The 21,971-nt window shown below is 39.1% G+C and overlaps 1 protein-coding gene across 2 annotated transcripts in view; it reads right to left on the reverse strand.

Annotated features, from left to right (window-relative positions):
* LOC131139865 (protein kinase C-binding protein NELL1-like) overlaps positions 1–21,971 on the reverse strand; it is a 238,263-nt gene that overhangs the window by 136,677 nt on the left and 79,615 nt on the right. For both annotated transcript variants that reach the window (XM_058089793.1, XM_058089792.1), the window contains exons 5-8: positions 17,369–17,465; positions 6,993–7,065; positions 6,008–6,090; positions 1,165–1,299 (exon numbers count right to left, since the gene is read on the reverse strand). In XM_058089793.1, the coding sequence (XP_057945776.1) occupies positions 1,165–1,299; positions 6,008–6,090; positions 6,993–7,065; positions 17,369–17,465 (388 nt within the window). The remainder of the gene's footprint in view (positions 1–1,164; positions 1,300–6,007; positions 6,091–6,992; positions 7,066–17,368; positions 17,466–21,971) is intronic.

Below are 21,971 nucleotides of genomic sequence, written 5' to 3' on the forward strand. Positions count from 1 at the left end.
AATGGACGTAATTATGGAAATAAATTAGTTACCACCATTACTAATAGGTGGTAATGGTTGCCACATTACTTGCAAAAGTAGATGGTCTGCAGAGTTTGAATCTGATTGATTGATTCAACCCTGACTGATGAATTGGCCAATAGGGTATAAATATACAACCTGTTAACAGAGTCATCATTCAGTGCTGGAGGACAGATGATGGCACCAAGTGGTCTGCTGATATGGAGGCCCTGGAGGACTGACTTCAGCTCTGAAGCTCTGAAGCTGATCTATCCTTGCAGATGCCTCTTAATTTCATGAGTCATTGGAAGTACTTCCCCCAGGATGGCACAGATATCCACTTAATGGTATGTTCAGAGGAGCAAATCATACCAACGAAACTCTCTCCTGTGCTTGCTGTGTAGCGATACAGTAAGTCTAAATCCCCAGGGCCACAGATGGCCTGATTCAACACATTTAAAAGTCTGGCTTCCATGTGTGCGAGCAGACAGGGACGCTAATTAGAGGATGATTACCAGGGTGCTGCCCTTGGGCGGCAATGGTATCAGGCCTGGAAAAAAGGAAGTACTGAAGGAAGCTACCTGTTAGGTGGGGAAAAAATAGACTCTGTGTTGTCTTTTTCCATCCAGCAAATGCATGTTGTAAATAAATGGTATTTAGTATCATAAGAAAAACATGTTTAGGGTTATTCACCACTTCATTGCCGGACAATTTCTGTATTGTTCTGATTATGATAAAGTCAAACATTCATTCATTAATTCATTCATTTTCTACTGCAGGCGTGCTGGAGCCTATCCCAGCTGTTTTCGGGCAAGAGACAGGTACACCCTGGACTGGTTGCCAGCCAATCACAGGGCACATATAGACAAACAACCATTCACACTCACATTCATACTTATCGACAAACAATTTAAGTATATTGAAGACAATTGTTGGGCTGCACGGTGTTCGAGTGATTAGCGAGCAGGGCACACAGCTAGGACACCTGGGTTCGATTACCCCTCAGCATCTCTATGTTGACTTTTCGCAGGGTACTCCGGCTTCCTCCCACATTCAACATGCATGTTGGGTTAATTGGTGACTCCAAATCGATTATGGACATCAAATTTTAACGAATGAGTCTACAGTGAATGTTTCATCATTTATGAGAAGAGCGATCCTTACCTTACATGCACAGTTCCTGCAATTTTCTGGTTCCACCCAGAGCTCCTTATTCCTGTAGACAAGACCATTGGCACTGCACGTCTTCTCGCAGTGACATCCCTCAAGCTGGGTCAGCCTGGACTCTGCGTAATTTAACTGAGAATAACCACAAAACGACCAATCACAAACAAAACGTCTGACTGTGCAAGCAGGTTAACCCCTCGCCCTCTCTCCATCACCCTCTGGTGTTCCACTGAGATCAGCTCATTAGAGGAAGAGTAATAAAAGATCTTCATTCAGCTCATGTTCCAGACCGTAGGCTATAAGCTATAGTGAAAATGACAGAAAAGACTGACAGTCCAGATCCTTTCTCACCCCCTTGTACTCCTACACACTGCACGGTGCTTCTTCTAAAGCTCCTTTCATGCTCAACACTTTTGATGTTTGTCCTTCAACTGTAATACTTGTTTGGCGGCAGCCCAAAAAACATTTGCTCATCACACAAATGACTTTAAAGTGAGAAATGTGAACGTCAATTGATCTTGTAGCACGGTAAAGACTGTATTAGGTGAATCATTTCCCTGAACATGTTTTTACCTGAGCTGGCGCACTTGAACAGCTCACTTACATGTTATCATGTGTATTGACACACACATCATTGATCAGGGGTTGGGTTTTCCCCTTTAGCTCTGCATGCATTAAGTCATTTCTTAACCAGGATATATATATATTTTTTTGATCATCCAACAAATTTAAATGTTGAGCAAAACTGAGCACAAAATGCAGATTTCGAATGATTGTTTTTATTATTAAGGAAGACATTTACAAAAAGGGATTGGCCCCTAAACCTAATAACTGGTTGGGCCACCCTTAGTTTTGACCCTTTGAATTGAGTTATGGACTCTTATGGAGCAGCTACACACGATACCCGCAGAGAAAGCTTTCTAGATCTTCCAGAATCTTCATCTATTCCAGCTGTATTTCCATGAATTTCCAAAAAGGCCCTCCTCCGAGTATGCACACTCTGCTGTGATTGGTCACACTCCGAAACGATCCTACCGTATCGTACCGTACCGTACCGTACCGTCGAACCCCACTTTCTAATTTTGTGGGTATAGGAGTTGATAATAAATGAATAAAGCCTATGGAGAGCTACGTAAGTGCTCAAGAGCTACCGGCAGCTCATGAGTGACTTGGTTGGCTGGAGTGGCTGGAGACCCCTGACTTACCATGTGTGAACTCAGAGTGGTAATGAAGGTCCAACTTCGTTAACACAAGAATAAAACATTCTAACTACATTTATCGGTTAGAAACAGCTTCTCAATAGGATTCTGGTAAGGACTTTGACTAGTCCACTCCAAAGTCTTCATATTGTTTTTTTTCTCCAGCCATTCAGAGATGGACTTGCTGGTGTGTTTTGGATCATTGTCTGGATTTGAGGTCACTGAACAGCACAATCCATAGTTCCATTGCAATACTTCCAGGTCTTGAAGCAACCAAACAGCCCCAGTCCATTATACTACCACCACTATATTTCACTGCTAGTATGATGTTCTTTTTCTGAAATGCAGTGTTACTTTTACACCAGATGTAATGTGAAACACGGCTTCCAAAAAGTTCGACCTTTGTTTCATCAGACCACAGATTATTTTCCCAAAGGTCAATATGTTTTCTGGTAAAATTGAAACAAGCTTCAATCTTCTTTTTGGGGTCATGAACCTTAACTGAGGAAAGTGAGGCCTGCGGTTCTTTGGATGTTGTTGTGGCATCTTTTGTAGGTTCACCACTCTTCCATGTTTTCGCCATTTGTGCATAATGGCTCTCACGGTGGTTCACTGGCATCCCAAAGCTTGAGAAATGGCTTTATGAACTTTTCCAAAGAGCAACTAATCTCAGTTAAATGATGTCTTAACAGGGGGCCAGTCACTTTTGCACATAGAGCCAAGTTGGTTTGTAAAAAGTCTCATTTAAAAACGTCATTTTGTGTTCAGTTTTGTTGTCATTGACTAATATTGTAATCTGTTTGATGATCTGAAACATTAAAGTGTTACAAAAATGCAAATGATTCATTCATATATGTATATATGAATTTCAAATTGTTGTCCAAATGTAAAATGACTATTGTAAAACTACTTTCTTATGTGAAAAGTGATTTAGTTTCAGTATATTTCAGTTTGTCAGACCTTATGGAATTAATGATGCTAACCAAGGTGTCATTGCACTGATATTAACCTAGATATCATATGAACGGAGTCCTGACTGATGTCATTGAATAAAGTAGAAGCCATCTGAACATTAAAGGTCAACTGAGAAATCATTGGCTGGTCTGAGCAGCAGAATTGCTCTGAGTCTGCCGCATCTGCTCCTGTGAGACCCGCTCAGGCCACAGTGTCAGGAAAGAAAGGCCTCACCATGAAACGATCGAGGCTTTTCAAGAAAAAGGGAGAAATTCTAGATGCCACTGAGGCATTTAGAGGCGTCCCAATTGGCTACCGAAGGGCTGTGTGAGCTGTGAGTTTAAAAGCAGCCCTGTCAAAGTCCTAAACAAAAGGCTTGGAACACAGATTTCAAAGGCAAAGCATCAGCCTGGAGGCATCGCAGGGGAATTGCTTTCCTGGGTAACGTGACTAACAACTATCACACGAGTGAGAAGCTAATAGATGTGTGTCTCCACTGTTTGATGCGTAGACAACAGCAGAACGTCCAGCTGTTCCATGTGCACGTTTGAGTGTGGCCAGTATTCTGAGCATGTTTTTTTGTTCTTCATAATCCGTGTATGCACCATGCATGTTAGACATAAACATCAAAGGAATCAGCATACAGTCAATGACAGCTCGGTCACTCATCTCTACCTCATATTAGAAATGATTCACCCCTTGCTGAACTCTTCTCATCCCAACCAGTGAAAGGAAAGGGTACATTTGGGAACTGGAGATGACTGGATACTCCCTGCTGTGATTTGTATGAACAAGTCAGGTGGAAATGTGTTTGTGTGTATAAATGGACAAGTAGAAAGTAGCGACACGGCAGGACAGCAATGTTCATCATCTCGGACTCTGTAATGTTACGTTCCGAACGGAATCCCTTCCCCCTCTACGCCCCGACTCTCCTACTCGCTTAACCAGCTTGACATTGACACTGTTCTCTATTTACTAGTCAACATTTACAGTGACTGTTGTAACAATTACATTAAATTCAGCTCCAGAACCCTCCCTCCAATATCTCTCTTCAATATGCCTCACACACTTAATAAACACATTTTAAATTATACAATGTATCAATATAAAAATAGATACTTGAGTGATCCCCAAAAGGGGAAATTTATATATTACAGATCCTAACCAATAATAAATAATAATGGAAAATGGTGGATAAACAGATGGAATCTGAGCCACAGTACAGCCTTTAGCCTGGTTGTCACGCTACCACTGGCAGGCTAGATGTCTCCTGGGATTGAACTCGTCTAAAGTGGTATTTCCCACCATCAAAAAACAACTAAAAACCCACCTCTTTAAATCTGTTTTCTAACTTTTTATATCTGACTGCTGTGCCCCGCCCAGCTTTTACTCATGTTTTAACTGTGTATTAACCAATGAATGTTGTATTTTGGTGTGTCTTCTATTCTGTTTACTTGCTTTTATTCAACTCCATTCTTCTGTAAAGTGTCTTTGAGTATTTTGAAAAGTGGTATACAAATAAAATGTATTATTATTATTATTATTATTAAAAATATGGCTGCTTGTTTTATTTGTTGTTTTTTTTGTTCGAATAAAAGACCATGTCAGTTTGTGTAAAAAAACAAAAAAAAGTCAAAGTTAATATAACTTGACTTTTGCGTCTCACGGGATGCGTTCAAGAACCACGGGACAAAGGGCAAAATCTCAACCCTTGAGATTTTTAATTAGCATAATTAGTGAGAATAAAGACATAAACATGTTTGTATTGATACAAATAAATAGTAAACAAAACACAAGTCTCAATCATTTGGGTTAAGTTCCAGTTACTATGGTACCCATTATGTCATTGTATGGTCATATCACCTTGTACTTCGGTACAAGGTGCATTATTAAAAAAAAAAAAAAAACGAACCTTAAACTGTATTAAGGAAAGCAGGAAGTGAACAAATGTAACAGTTACTGATTGTAAAAGTACCAGATGGAGGGGTAGGATTTAATAAGCTTTGCTTCTACCTACTCCTTTTGGACATGTGGAACTGTGAACTGATTATGTGATGCATTCAATTGTAATCTGATGCATGTTCAAATGAAATAAAACCATTACCATTACCATTACCATTACATGTAACAAACAGGCTTTTTAACTGTATAAGTGAACCCAAATGCTAATGATAACGGGCTACCTCCAAAGCTACAATTGGATATAATGACGTTGTCTAGGCGAGCTCAATGCGGCATTTTATTTTATATGTATTGATATTTACAGATTAAATGGACCATAAGGACTCGTATAACCCTGGAAGATGGATATACATGGATGGATATTCTATACTGCTGGATGATACAGTATACAGATTGTTGGTTCTACATTTTATTTTGTCCATTAAATTGCATTTTGTACTATAATAATCACTTCAATATGCAGGATCATTTAAAAATTTGGATATATATATATTTTTTATTATTATTAAATGAATTCTCCTGTTTGTAGAGTGTATCCAAACTTCTCACCACTACTCTTCTTCTATTTTATCTGATGAGCCAGTGGAATCTGAATTTTGGTCAGCTGTCTATACATATGGCGTATATGAATGACAATAAAGCCAGTCATGTATCCACTTTATAAACAGGGTCTTATTTATAAGGTCTAGATGATAATTCTCTTTGTGGAAGAGTTGCGTTCTTACTTTCAGGGTCATCTTGGCGAGAAGGTCCTGTAAGTCCATAATGCCCTGCACTAAGCTCAGGAAGTCGCTGCAGGTTGGACAGGCTGAAAGAAAGGAAAATAAATGCATAAACAGAAGGAATATAAGAGAAACCAACAAAATTCCAATTCCAAATCATCCGTCTGATCGGGACTATTTGGATACAAATCAATAGTAAACAAAACACAAGTCTCAATCATTTTGGTTAGGTTCGAGGTAGGCATTAGCTTAAAAGACAACATGTGATTATGTCCCCATACCATATTGATCAGTGGCTGTCTGACAGATGGGAAACATAACAGAATTTTGAATTAAAGGAACACTAACATTGCCAAGGGAGAAAGACAACATAATGAATCCGGAAAGGGAAAGCAACATATTTTCAATGTGAAATGTGAAGTAAAAACATTGTTATATTTATATTTATATATATTTATACAGTAAACCTCGGATATATCGGACTCGGATATATCGGAAATTCGCTCACAACGGACAGATAAAAAAGAACCAATTTTTCTGTAATGCATTTCCAATAAAAATTCATTGCATATATCGGATTTTTTATAACAGATTTCGCCTATTTCGGACAAAATCTCCAGTCCCGTTCCAATGCATTTCCATTAAATTTACCTCGCATATATCGGATGGCCGCATCGTGGCGCTCCGATTTGCCGAATCGCGACAGGCCGCTATACGACGTCATTTGCAGCGTTTGCAGCGTTGCCTGCGCGTCCAGGTACATTGGAAACATAGTCAAGGAAGTGCCTTGTTATAACGGATAAAATCCAATTTACGCATATACCGGATATAAATCCGATATATGCGTAAAACGGACATTTTCCGGTATACGCATATAACGGATTTCGCTTATATCGGACAAAACCAGTGGGAACAATTGAATCCGATATATCCGAGGTTTACTGTATTTATTTAGGTTGAGAACATACTGGCTGATAGTAATACTTACTGCGGTTAAGGTTTGGACATTGTGTGATGTAGCCGTTGGGAGCAAATATCAGCTTCACATCCTGAATTATCCCCTGGCCAAAAGAACAAGAGTGGTGCATCGGTTAGAGAGTATCGTAATAACACCGTATTCACAATAGTAGCCTTTTATTGTGGCCAACCTAAGGCACACCTGTGCAATAATCATGCTGTCAAACCAGCCTCTTAATATGCTGTGATGTGGATGAAATTATGACTTATGAATGCTCACTAATTTTTGACAGAATAACAGAAAATAACCACCATTGTTGTAGTGTTTAACTCTGTTTGGGGAGTTTAGGTGTTGTTGAGCTGCACCATGAGCACAAAGCATGAGTATGGTGAGCTACTTTTGCAGTACAGGCATCACCTGGCCTGGGGCGTCCTTTCCTGTTCATTTTACGTAGGTGGAGAAAAGTTTCTACCACTGCAGGGTTTGTTAGCACAAGCAATTCTTCATTATGATGCATTTTATTGGAGCTGTGTCCAAAACGCTTGAGTTCTTGGCAAGCTCTACGTTAACACCACCAAGTCATGCCGGTTCTGAATCTTCCGGCCCCCCCGTCTGCTGCAACGTTTTACTCTCTCATCTTTCCAGCTCGGTTTCTAAAACTTGTACCTCACTGTTCATGTATCCAGGCTCCAAAATGTACTGAATCCTCATCGTGAAGAACGACACAGAACACGTTCTCTGTGCTGTTGTTGTTGCCGGAGGTAATGTGAGTATGCAAAATCAATGTGCCCAGGAATCGGCTATTTTCCCTTCGTGGCGCTGGTCTTGTGTCCATGTGTGCGAACAATGTATTTTACCTGCATGCCGATTTGTGTGCCGAGGTCCCCACACCGTACTCCTTCATCTAAGAGTCTAGTTTGGATTTGTTGTTTTTTTTTCCCCTCCCCTCTCCCAGTGTTGTCCCCCCCCTCCATGCAAATTTCCCCACTGAGGGACGAATAAAGGCATATCTTATCTTATCTTATGTTCCGGTAAAATGACCAAAATACCGTAATCTACATGCTATCACGAATATGCATGTATAAGCATTTACAGCAGGGGTCTCAAACTCAATTTACTTTGGGGCCACCAGGTTTTCAAAAAAAAAAAAAAAAAAAAAAGCGCATTTATGAAAAACAAAAAAATGTAAAAAACTTCGCTTTGGTTCCAATTTTCTGCAAGAAAAGCTCTGATAAAACATTCCATTGTTCTCAAATATCTTAATTTTTATTTTTACAATACAAAATAAGATGAAAAATGAATCAAGAATAAAGAAAATCAATCAATCACTAATAAATAAATCTAATAATAATAATAATAAAACGGCAAATAATAAAAACTTAAGAAACCACATATAGTTGGTGGGTAGACAAATTATTTTTTTTCAGATTAAAATGAACAAAGCATTATTAGAGCCCTGTAGACATGACAAAACACGACTATAGTCACATTTATACTCTTTTTATTTACAACATATTGCGCAACTGCAGGGTCTTGAGACACATGCTAACTCGCAAACTAGAGAGCTAGCGACCTACACGGTAGCCTTCAAGTTATTTCCTTTAAACTTAAATAGCCAAAAACGTACCACTTCCACACGGATAGGGAGGATAACTATTAACAGTTATTTAACCTTTAACATGAACATTAATCAAACGTACTAATTTTTTCTGGGTACATGATACCATACAGCATCCATATCAAACTTGCGCGGGCCGCACTAACATTAAACTTTCATATCGAGGCGGGGGCCTTAAACTAGTGTCCTGCGGGCCACATGTGCCACATTTGAGACCCCTGATGTACAGCATGTATAAAAAACATTCTTGGAGGGTTTTTTTATTGGGCTTGATAGGTGAAATAGGCGCCAGCTATCTAGAATGCGCCAAAATGGGAAAGATGTGTGTTCTTGTCTCACATAGGATTGCGGATGATGATGAAAATTCCAAAAGAAGTATTTTTTCCCTTTAGTCTTCCTTTTTTAAGTCAACAAATTCCATCTTCTGCTGAAACTTTCTTCAAAACTCCTCATATACAATGTATCCTTTTAGTCTTTCTAAGATCGAAACTTTAAATATTGGGATAGATTTGACATTTCGAAAAAACATCAAAAATAGCACTGAATGGTCAGGGACATATAAAATGTTGCTGTGCACCTTTTCTTTTGAAAATAATGTATGAAAAAGTGACCATAGTTACAGTACTAAATCGTCCCCAACTACAGACGTTCTTTTTTAACAGACAATCATAGTGAATGGCACAATGTCATATCCAACAGTACTATGTTGCCAAGATGTCTACTTAGCATCTCCATGATAACCACAGGGACCAAACTCAGAAAACCAATCTTGTAACCCCCCCCACATGCACAGCCACACAATTTGTCCTTGAAACGGGTTGGTGGAAACATTAAAATGTGTCATCTCAAGAACATTTTCCATCAACTTCCCGCCGTTTGGAATACGCGTGAAATCCATTCACAGTGCATTTGGCTGGCCTGGATGCAAGCAACACCTTGCTTCTATCTCAGAGGGAGAGCCTTGAGATGAACAGGTTTGCAGCACAGATTGAGAACGCATTCGCACAAAAACTCACACACATGTACACACCGACTGTGTGCGCGGCGGCTGTTTCAGACGAGATTGTCAGAAAATGTCAATCAGAATAAAAATGATGGTATAGATCACAGATGTCTGCCTGGTGATGTAATATGACTATACATCACTGTCTATGATTAGCAGGTAATTCAAGTGGAGCCATATATCTCGTCTCTCGCTCGCTCTCATACATCCACTCATAACTCGTCTATACACATGCATACACAGGCCATAGCAAAAACAAAATCAATACATATGATAAATATATATGAAAAACGTAGGGACAAACAGTCCTCCCTCACCACTTCTTTACCACGGTTCTTCAAAAACATACATGAATAAATCATATCATTTTGGGCTTATTATTAGTAAAAACAAAAGTGTGTTGAATCAAATACCTAAAATGGCTAAATCAACTAAAATACAAGGTTTTCAGAAAACAGTGTACATTCAAAGACACTGTAAAAGAATGTTGTATTCTCCACTGGTTTCTAGGTGTCAGTAATGCTATGGAATGTTCAGAGAGACAGAAATGCCAGATTTGATCACCAGAACAACAGGCTTTTATTGCATGTTTGAATTATCTCACAACAGGTACAATAATCCAGAATAAAAAACCTGCATGAAGGCTACACCACACCCCCACCCCAACACCACTTCCTGCACTGACTTAGTCTTATTATGTCTACTATATTGGGTAATACAAGTGTAAAGGTGACTATGTGGGTGTTAGTTCATGCCTAAAGAGCTCTAATAATATTAAAAGCTGTATGGAAGTCATATACAGGGTTTTCTATACTGCAATTCATTCATTCATTTTCTACCGCTTATCCTCACGAGGGTCACAGTGGGTGCTGGAGCCTACCCCAGCTGTCTTAGGGCGAGAGGCGGGGTACACCCTGGACTGGTTGCCAGCCAATCACAGGGCACATATAGACAAACAACCATTCACACTCACATTCATACCTATGGACAATTTGGAGTCGCCAATTAACCTAGCATGTTTTTGGAATGTGGGAGGAAACCGGAATACCCAGAGAAAACCCACGCATGCACGGGGAGAACATGCAAACTACACACAGAGATGGCCAAGGGTGGAATTGAACTCGGGTCTCCTAGCTGTGAGGCCTGTGGGCTATCCACTCGTCCATCGTGCAGCCTGCAATTAAGGAATCATACTTGCGGATATTGACTGATTAAGGTCTGGTCTGGAACCAGTGAACCGCAATAAACGAGGGATTACTGTAACAAACGTCCTATGTCTACAACTAATCAATGTATGTTGTATGTCAGTATGTAATATAAGGTAAGACAACAGTTCTTCAAAGTTAATGATTTCTCCAAAAGCAAAGCATTTTTGTATATCATTGAAATCAGCTCACCCCAGAAAAATCATATAAAATGCCAGAATTGTGCAATTAAAAAATGCCAATTTCAGATAGAATCAAGCAGATATGAAGGTTGTCACACAGGAGGAGGATACATGAGAACTTCCAAGCCATTGTTTTTAGCAGTGATTTCTAACTAGGGGTACACATACCATAGTGGTACACAAGAAAATAGCATTGTGGAAACATTTAATTTCCAATATAATCGTCAAATATTCTAAATTAGACAATAAAATGCAATGTGTGTGCAACAACTAGTTTCCCCCGGGAGACTAGAACCTGTGGCACAGTTATGTCAAAATCATGTTACCTTCGTTTTGTGGATAATTATCAACACGTGTGAGTGACGGTACAAAAAGGCTCAGGGGGTACACGAGACAAAAAATGTTTGTAAACACTGGTGTATAGCATGGACTGTAAAGGGACAAAAATGAAATACTAATAATTGTAAATCTGACCATATTTCCAAAAGTTATGTATGGTATAAAAAAATAACAACACTGCAAATCATCAAAGTAAACAAAATCAACAGTAGAGTATTATGGTGGCAGCACATGTTTATTGGGTTGTTTTTCCTCTGCAAAGAATGTGGCTTTAGTCAAGGTTGTTATTATTATAAAAAAAAGAAAAGAGGAAGTAGTCAAAGTTGAATCCAACTGAACATCTGCGAGGTGACCAAAATGTGTTGTGCAGGAAAAGAAGCTCCCACAGTTTGTACCAAGGAGTGAATAAATATCACCAAGTCAAGATTTGCCGTGCTTGTAGGAAATCAATTGAAATATAAAAATATAAAATGAACTCAAACGGTGCTTCAACACCAGATGCCCAGAGAAACATAAGTAGGCGCTCAATCCCTGGGTTCATTAGTTTGTTATTAAGCCCTTTGAACTGCAGTTTTTGCTTGTGTTCAGCAAAGCAAAAGTAAGCCAAAATTTGTGTTTACCGATATGATAGTATTGACTGACAGCAACCCTTAAACGGATGAGAGCTGTTGGGAAATGGAACAAGGCGGAAGATGCTGCCAAGACTGAATCCTACAGCATCACTACTTTGAAACCTTGTATCAACGCTCCACGACCTTCAAATTTGCGCGCCGCAAAACAGTATCCTAACCAAACCACGGGTATTTCAACAATTTATGAAGAATGTGTAAACTGTTGGATAATTTCATACTTTTTACTTTGTCACTCTTCATTTTAATTACTTTCCCTCCGTTTTTCATTCAGCGCTTAAAAGATACAGCAGGCTGTTTTATCCTTTAACAACTCGAGACCTAGTTTTAGCTTTACAGTCGTGGCTTTATTAATTAATTAATTCATTCACTTTCTAGCGCTTGTCCTTGTGAGGATTGCGGGCGTACCGGAGCCTATCCCAGTTATCTTCGGGCGAGAGGTGGGGTACACCCTGGACTGGTCACCAGCCAATCACAGGGCACATATAGACAAACAACCATTCACACTCACATTCATACCTATGGACAATTTGGAGTCGCCAATTAACCTAGCATGTTTTTGGAATGTGGGAGGAAACCGTAGTACAGAGAAAACCCACACATGGGAAAAAACATGCAAACTCAACATAGGGGGAATTGAACCCATGTCTCCTAGCTGTGTTGCGTGTACACCAACCACTCATTGCACTGTGCAGCCCGGCTTTATGAATTAAAATAAATAAATAAATACCACAGCCAACTCATAATAGTGTCCTCCGTACATGGGCAGTTTTACAATACTACGGTTGTATTTTCATGAATGTTCATGAAGTTGCACATGGAAGTCAGAAAAATAATTGTTATTGGGTGAAATTATGGAATAAAATAGACTCTTTATTGTGTGTCAAAAATTTACCACTAAGGAATAATCACCGTGGACAAAAACGCAAATGAACTATAATAAAAAAAAGGACAGTATGCATATTGCACCAGAAATATAAGAACACCACCAGCTAGTATATTTATTACCAAAAGTGGTTTCAGAAAACCAGTCTATATTTTTCATAGTCACTAATTAAACTGCATAAATATTGTTGTACATTTCTGTGCAAAAAAAGGGGGGTGGGATACTATAACTGCATGTACGTCCACACAATAACAAAGCATCAAGCCAGACTGTTAGAAGTGTGATGACGTCAGTCAGCTTCAGCATCTGATGTGATGTACGGGTAATTGACAGTGATTGCTTACAACAGCAAGCAAGGAGAGAGTGTTGCACCCCAACATTCACTATTTACACAGATATCAATACTACTGCTCAAGGTTTATATTAGCAAGGAGAACCTACCAGTGAATCCCAACCACTGTGCTACAGCAACTTAGTGTGATATGAAAGATCATCACTGTCTGCTGAGAGAAATTATCCAATTTAATTGGATGGATGGTTCGGGGGGAAAAAATGTACTCAGTATTATTTTGTAAAAATGATCCTTATTGATGCGGCGTGACAGGTAGTATTAAATGCTCTTCCTGTGTATCCAATTGTTATGGCACGCTTGATGGTGTTTCTGGAGACTTCTGGAGTGTAATGTAAAACGTTGTGCCTTGGCTCAATAAAGGCTGGGAAATACTGACCAACATAATGCACTGTTCTCTGTACCGTTTGACATTTTGAATGTGAGTGTGAATGGTTGTTTGCCTTTATGTGTCCTGTGATTGGCTGGCGACCAGTCCAGGGTGTACCCCGCCTCTCGCCCGAAGACAGCTGGGATAGGCTCCAGCATACCCGTGACCCGCGTGAGGATAAGCGGTATAGAAAATGGATGGAAAAATTAAATGTAATTATTTGGTTACTTAATTCTATAGTAATCCTTGGTCAAAAATGTATATTTTGCATGGTCATATTTTGATAAAGTTTGACATGAATGCTAATACATGTTGTCATGGAAAAAATGATTAGACCACCATCTTCAGTTTCTATTTGGTCTTAAATTAATACGCAAACTTGATACATTGCCATCATGGAAGGATGGATGACGATGTGTAGGATGATTTTTTTATCTCTTTAGCAGAAACATTATGAACCCATGCCAAATACACAGGTTCAGACCGGACATACCGTAAGGTTAATGAACCAATTAATTATGTTCATTATTTCAAAAATAAACAAATGTTTATGTTTTGTGCAGGAATAAGGGGCACATGGCTCCTAGTCAAATGCCTGAAAAGGTACGTGACTGTTAAATATTTTGGGAACTACTGGCATAGGCCACAAATCTAAGGAAAAGTAACAGTATTAAATAAAAAAAAAACATAATCGATCGTGGGGGCGGCACGGTGGTCTAGGGGTTAGCGCGCAGACCTCACAGCTAGGAGACCAGGGTTCAATTCCACCCTCGGGCATCTCTGTGTGGAGTTTGCATGTTCTCCCCGTGCATGCGTGGGTTTTCTCCGGGTACTCCCCACAACCCCCGCGACCCTCGTGAGGAAAAAGCGGTAGAAAATGAATGAATGAATAATCGATCGTATTGCAGGAAGTGAAAATGATTGTTATTTGGGAAAGCTATGCAAACATAACAGTCATTTCCTCACCTTTGCTAATTAGCGGTTGAACTGAGTACAGGTGCAAAAAACCATGCAATGTTGAAGGCTTTGTAAATCCAACTTAAATGCTTTGTTAAAAACCTTTTGAAGCATTTTTAACAAATTATCCCACATTTCAAAAACATGCTAGGTTAATTGGCCACTCCCAATTGTCCATAGGTATGAATGTGAGTGTGAATGGTTGTTTGTCTATATGTGCCCTGTGATTGGCTGGCGACCAGTCCAGTGTGTACCCCGCCTCTCGCCCGAAGACAGCTGGGATAGACTCCAGACCCCCCGCGACCCTCGTGAGGATAGCAGTAGAAAATGAATGAATCAATCAAAACATATTGGTGAATCAGGCGCATTGTTTTAATTTTTCAACAAATTGCAGATCAATCGGTGAACCTGAAACGTTTTTTTTTTTTTTTTTTTTTTTCAGTATTACTAGACTTGTAAAGGAACGTAAGAAACAAATTCAATAATGAACTTTCTATAAAAATGTAATTGACATTGGATCAATGTATTCATTCAGAATGAACTGTTAGGGTAGGGAGGTTGTTTAGAGCATACAAAATCAAAAGTTGCTATCTTTGTTTTTTAACACATTCAATACCAAAGAGGTATTTGTGCATATTTTAAGTGTTTTTGTGCTGGAGGCAAAAGAGGATGTCACTTTTAGAGCAGTTTTAATCCATAAAAACAGCCACAAGGTTGGAGAAGTGCATTTGATAAGAGCTCTTTGTATATCATTTGCATTGCTTCATTTTACTTCCTCCAGACTCTTGCTTAGTATGTAGTAAGTATGCTTAGTATATAGAATATATGATACAGAACAGTCAGAAATAACATCCCGATGTGTGTGTGCAACTAAAACTTTGAACATGCAATAAGACTTTGTTGTTTTGAAGGACAAATACTGCCAAACTGAACACTAATAAAATGCATGTCTTTATGAATTAGGGATACCGCTGCAACCATTCAGCATCAAAAGTATTTCTCCATGATGGCTTCTAATAAAATTCTCTATCCTCTAAACCAGGGGTCTCAAACTCAATTTACCTGGGGGCCACTGGAGCTAGGGTCTGGGCAAGGTTGGGCCGCATCAGGTTTTCCAAAAAAAAAAAAAAAAAATTAAATTTATTAAAAATGGAAAAATATACAAACTTTTTCAGTGCTTTGGTTCCGATTTTCTACAATAAAAGCTCTGATAAAACATTCCACTGTTCTCAAATATCTTAATTTTTATTTTTCTGCACAAAATAAAATGAAAAATAAATGAACAAATCAAGAATAAATTAAATCAATCAATCAGTAATAAATAAATATAATAATAATAATAATAATAATAAAACGGCAAATAATAAAAACTTAAGAAACCACATATAGTTGGTGGGTAGACAAATTATTTTTTTCAGATTAAAATGAACAAAGCATTATTAGAGCCCTGTAGACATGACAAAACACGACTATAGTCACATTTATACTCTTTTTATTTACAACATATTGCGCAACTGCAGGGTCTTGAGACACATGCTAACTCGCAAACTAGAGAGCTAGCGACCTAAAGGGTAGCCTTCAAGTTATTTCCTTTAAACTTAAATAGCTAAAATCTTACCACTTCCACACGGATAGGGAGGATAACTATTAACAGTTATTTAACCTTTAACATGAACATTAATCAAACGTAATAATTTTTTCTGGGTACATGATACCATACAGCATCCATATCAAACTTGCGCGGGCCGCACTAACATTAAACTTTGATATCAAGGCGGGGGCCTCCAACTAGTGTCCTGCGGGCCACATTTGGCCCACGGGCCGCGTGTTTAAGACCCCTGCTCTAAACGAAATAGCTTCTACTGATGGCCTCTTGTTTTAAAATACATAAATTACATCTAATGCTTAACAGGCAAGAACCCATAGCGGTACAAATGTCGTGTTTGCGTAGCGTGCGGCTGTGGTTGACTCTGATGGGGGGGACAGCTCATCTGACAGCTCTTCTGACACACCCAAGCAAAAGGTTCAGGATTCAAGGTGTTACATGCACACCTGTCAGCCAACATGCCGACTCAAACCTGTGTAAAGACTGCAGGGGAAACGTCATCTTTCCCTCCGTCACTTCATACAAGCCACTTCCGCAGCATCTGTCTCTGACAATCACTTTTAAACATGCCTTGAACACAGAAAGGTGACAGTCTTCGAGCATTAAGCCAAGCGTGGATAGGAAACTGCACGGTGAAGGTTCTTTCAAAACCAGAAGGTTTCCTCTAGAATAAGGAGCTCCTTTAAGTCTAGATCAAGGTAAAAAAAAAAGGAGCAGAAGAAAGCAAGACTGTGGGCTTGTGTGCATCAGGGGAAGATTTGAAGAGATAGACTATATAGCACAGCAGAGCCTGGAGACTAATCAATATGTTACATAGAGAAGAAATAAAGGGCTCGTTGATTGGGTGGGTTGCAACCCTAGTGGGGACAAGCTGCATAGAAAATGAAAGAATGAATGATTGGGTGGGCAAGGGGTGTGGGTTAAAAAGGAACAAGAGCATATCTTTGACATCATCTGCCATGTCCTCTGTCTGCTCCCAAGCATATGCAGGAGGTTGAAAAAAATGAACAGTGATTAAAAATCGACATTGTAATGAGCTTGGGAATACGAGTTTCAAAGCACACGCTGAGATGTATGCAGCTCGTCTCCGAGCCCCACGGTACTTCTTCCCTCCTTGTGTCTTGTACGAAGTACTTGGCTCCCTTCCACTTTTCAACCCCGTGCAAATCTGTCCAATTATCCCAGGCAGCTTTAAATGTGAATCACGTTAAGTTGCACGGGGGAATCATATGGCCATGTATGCATCATCTTTTCAGTCTCACCTTGAATAGGCCGTGCTTGTGGCTGTGCTGTCCCAGCCAGACTCCACTGCCTGGGGTGAGCTCCATCTGCGGCGGGTCTATAACTCGCTCATAAATCCTGAAACACAAAGAAAAGAAAAAAACAATTGATATAACTGGTGATCATAATACAATAGACATATGTCTTTATTTGTCCTGATCTGTTAAAGTCCACAGTGTTCATGCATGCTTCCCTCCACTTGCGTCACGGGAAGCAAAGAGTAGACATGACATTAAGAATCCACCTCACATGGCTCCCAAACCCCGTATTGATATCTGGACCTGAGAAGTAGGCTGGATTAGCGATTACTGACACGGATATAAACAGGCTTTGGTATTATCAAGGAAAAATGCCCTCAACATCACTCTGCACCATTTTATCCTGACTGAGTCAGGCATTGAGATGAAGACAAGCTCCCAATGGACCCTGGGAAGGATTTCATAACTATTTGTCAGGGTTTCTCAACAGACAACCTGAATGTGACACACACGTTTCATTTTGTTCACATTCATTTGAGATGGAATCAGTTATAGTGGTTTAACTGTCTTCGAGCGAGAGGCGGGGTACACCCTGGACTGGTCGTCAGCCAATCACAGGGCACATATAGACAAACAACCATTCACACTCACATTCATACCTATGGACAATTTGGAGTTGTCAATAAACCTAGCATGTTTTTGGAATGTGGGAGGAAACCAGAACCCTGGCTGTTTGGCCTGCGCTAACCACTTGCTCACCGTATAGCCGACATCCATCCATCCATCCATGTATTAATTAAGTAATGGTAATGGTAATGGTAATGGTTTTATTTCATTTGAACATACATCAGATTACAATTGAGTGCATCACATAATCAGTTCACAGTTCCACATGTCCAAAAGGAGTAGGAAGAAGCAAAGCTTATTAAATCCTACCCCTCCATCTGGTACTTTTACAATCAGTAACTGTTATATTTGTTCACTTCCTGCTTTCCATAATACAGTTTAAGGCAGGGTGTCTCAAACACATGGCCCGCGGGCCAAATGTGGCCCGCAGGACACTAGTTTGAGGCCCCCGCCTTGATATGAAAGTTTAATGTTAGTGCGGCCCGCGCAAGTTTGATATGGATGCTGTATGGTATCATGTACCCAGAAAAAATTATTATGTTTGATTAATGTTCATGTTAAAGGTTAAATAACTGTTAATAGTTATCCTCCCTATCCGTGTGGAAGTGGTACGTTTTTGGCTATTTAAGTTTAAAGGAAATAACTTGAAGGCTACCGTTTAGGTCGCTAGCTCTCTAATTTGCGAGTTAGCGAGTTGGCGAGTTAGCGAGTTGTGTCTCAAGACCCTGCAGTTGCGCAATATGTTGTAAATAAAAAGAGTATAAATGTGACTATAGTCGTGTTTTGTCATGTCTACAGGGCTCTAATAATGCTTTGTTCATTTTAATCTGAAAAAAAATAATTTGTCTACCCACCAACTATATGTGGTTTCTTAAGTTTTTATTATTTGTCGTTTTATTATTATTTTTATTATATTTATTGATTACTGATTGATTGATTTTCTTTATTCTTGATTTGTTTATCTATTTTTAATCTTATTTTGTGCAGAAAAATAAAAATTAAGATATTTGACAACAGTGGAATGTTTTATCAGAGCTTTTCTTGTAGAAAATCGGAACCAAAGCACTGAAAAAGTTTGTATATTTTTCTGTTTTTAATAAATGCGTTTTTTTTTTTTTTGGAAAACCTGATGCAGCCCAGCCTTGTCCAGACCCTAGCTCCAGTGGCCCCCAGTTAATTGAGTTTGAGACCCCTGGTTTAAGTTATTTTTTTTATTTTATTTTTTTTTAATAATGCACCTCGTACCAAAGTACGAGGTGATATGAGCATCCAATGCCATAATGGGTACCATAGTAAGTGTCAATATAGTGATATATATAGCACATCATGACTGGTTCAAGACTCTTCATCCTTTTATGAAACACACACACAAGCCTAGTAATAGTCATAGACAAAAAGTCATATATTTGACGTTGTCACGCCCTGTGTAGGCTCCTGCATGACAGTTTGGTTTGTTACCTTCTTGGGCTTTTGTTTATGTTTGGACACTCCCACTTTGTATGTAACGTCCTGCCTCGTCTTCCTTTGTCATCCTCATCACCCAAACCTGTCGCTGAGTTTTCCTGTTTGTATTTAGATCAGGTGTGTGTTTCTCCCTGGGTGGGATCATTATCATTTGTCCGTCTGCCTTCCTGAGTTGCTTTATCCTGCTGCTGCTATTATTGTAAGCAATAAATATTTTTACCTGCATTTGGTCCTGTCCTGCATCCTGGGGTCTCAACACAACGACGTACTCGCCGAACGTGACAGAAGTCAAGTCAGGTAAAGAGCAGAATTCATACACAAGGTGTTTCAGTTGTCACATGCACAGTTGAATAGAAGTGTTTTCAGCTTGGATTTGGACATTGGACACAAAGAGGATTGTCGCACATCTTCTGGAAGATTGTTCCAGATTTTGGCAGCATAAAACCAAAACAAGCCTTAGCATGTTTCGTCTTGACTATGGGAACCTGCAGGAGACCACTACCTGAGCTTCTAAGAGACCGAGATGGTTCTTGTGCCTTAAACATGTCAGAGACCATGAAAAGACTTGCACACAAGCACAGTTGAAAGGCTTAATTTTAATAATAAACTCCTAATATTACGAGGGAAAACAATGTCATTTGACCAGCAAATGAGTTGGAATATTAAAGAAAGAATTGTCAGAATATTATGAGAAACAAACAAAATAAAGTTATATATATTTTTTTAATATTAGATTAAAGAAAAAGTTATAATATTATGGGAAAATAGTAAAAAATATGAATACAAGAATAAAATTTACAAAGATCATGTAAGAAGAACGTTGAAATATGTAGAAAAACAGCAAAAATGCCGAAAAAAAGAGAAAAGGTCGAAGCTTTTTCACCTATGAGATGCAGTTTCTTCTTGAAAAAAAGTCTTAGCATATTTATTTGTTAGTGGCTCTTGGTGCAACGTTCGGATGCCTGTTGTAGGGTGAATCTTATATCTTCAAACAGATATTTTACATTTCAGCGCATGTACGTATACGTATGTGTGTGCAGACAGTCGCATAATGAGGTTACGCCGTTCCACAACGGAATAACAATGTCTTAACTTTGTGGTTCTCAAACTTTTCCCTTCTGTCCCTATTTGAGCCCCAGTGGCAAATGTTTGTTAAAAGTGTATAGTCATAATGTTTTACCATGCTGTAAACATCTAAACCAATCACCAAACTTTAAACGTCATACAGGCCAACCAAAACTTTGAAAACACTTCAAACATGGCCGATCCCAATTTGAGAGCTGTGTACATCTCCATGGAAGACATCGGATGTTCCCACTAGATAAGTCACAAAATATATTTAATAGCAAAGGAGGTTGTTTCAAAAACATTAGAGAAGAAAAGGTAAAATTTGCAAGCCAGAAAGGTCAACAGCGGTGCGGGTAATTGCTCGTAAAAGCTCAATAAAAGTACCTGCATGCGTATACTGTAAATCCCAAGCACGTTTGTGCTTTCAGCTCAAGTGTGATATTAAGCCCTATTAAGCCGCATTCTTGTTTAACACTGGATAAAATCGTCACTGTGGAAAAAAGAAATGGGAGCGCTGCTAATCCCGCACTAAACACCGCAGACAGCAGCTCTGTCAGCTTTTTAGTTCAGCGTTGCATATGCATATGTATATGGTTGACTTGTAACCACAGAAAGCCTATGTGAACTACCAGCATACGCAGGAAAAAGATTTAACCAATAAACAAAATGAACACACATTATGTCTTAAATCAGGTGAACTGGCGACTCCAAATTGCCCATAGGTATGATTGTGAGTGAATGGTCCAGGGTGTACACCGCTCCAAAGTCACCCCCATGACCCTGATGAGGATAAACGGTATTAAAAAAATGGATGGATGGAGAGCTATCTATGGAGGGTATCTATTTTAAGCCAGAATGTAGTAATAGCTTTTTTGCAGCAACAAGGATGATCCTAAATAGATGTAAAACAACCATTTTTGGGGCGTTTTGCTGAAACTTAAAGACGAGACTTAAGACTTGAGAGTCTAATCTTTATTTTGTTATATAGAGCCCTTGGCCTCTTTATAAAGTCCAAAATGGCTGAGATTGAGTGAGTTAACAAAGATGCAGATGTATGCCTGTGAATGTTCTCATTGAAGCAAGTAATAATTGTATTATCAGGGCGTCAGTGCATTGAACGCAACTCGACTGTTGCTTTAGAGCAGAGGTAGGGAACCTATGGCTCGGGAGCCAGGTATAGGGCTCTATTGATGACTGTATCTGGCTCTCAAGCATTTCTTACCACAATAAAAAATTATTTTTGCTAACATTTTAAAGTAAACATCACATAAATCACTGTTAAAAATATAAAAAATCAACAACTTTCTTATGCATTTTAATCCGTCCATCTATTTTCTACTGCAATACGGCCAACCATATCTATCTTTCCTGATGATATTTTCCAGGTCAAACACCAAAACTCGATTATTAATGCGGTAGTGTACCTCGGTCATTGAGATGTAAATGT

Source organism: Doryrhamphus excisus, chromosome 12 (assembly GCF_030265055.1).
Source record: "Doryrhamphus excisus isolate RoL2022-K1 chromosome 12, RoL_Dexc_1.0, whole genome shotgun sequence".
NCBI lineage: Eukaryota > Metazoa > Chordata > Actinopteri > Syngnathiformes > Syngnathidae > Doryrhamphus > Doryrhamphus excisus.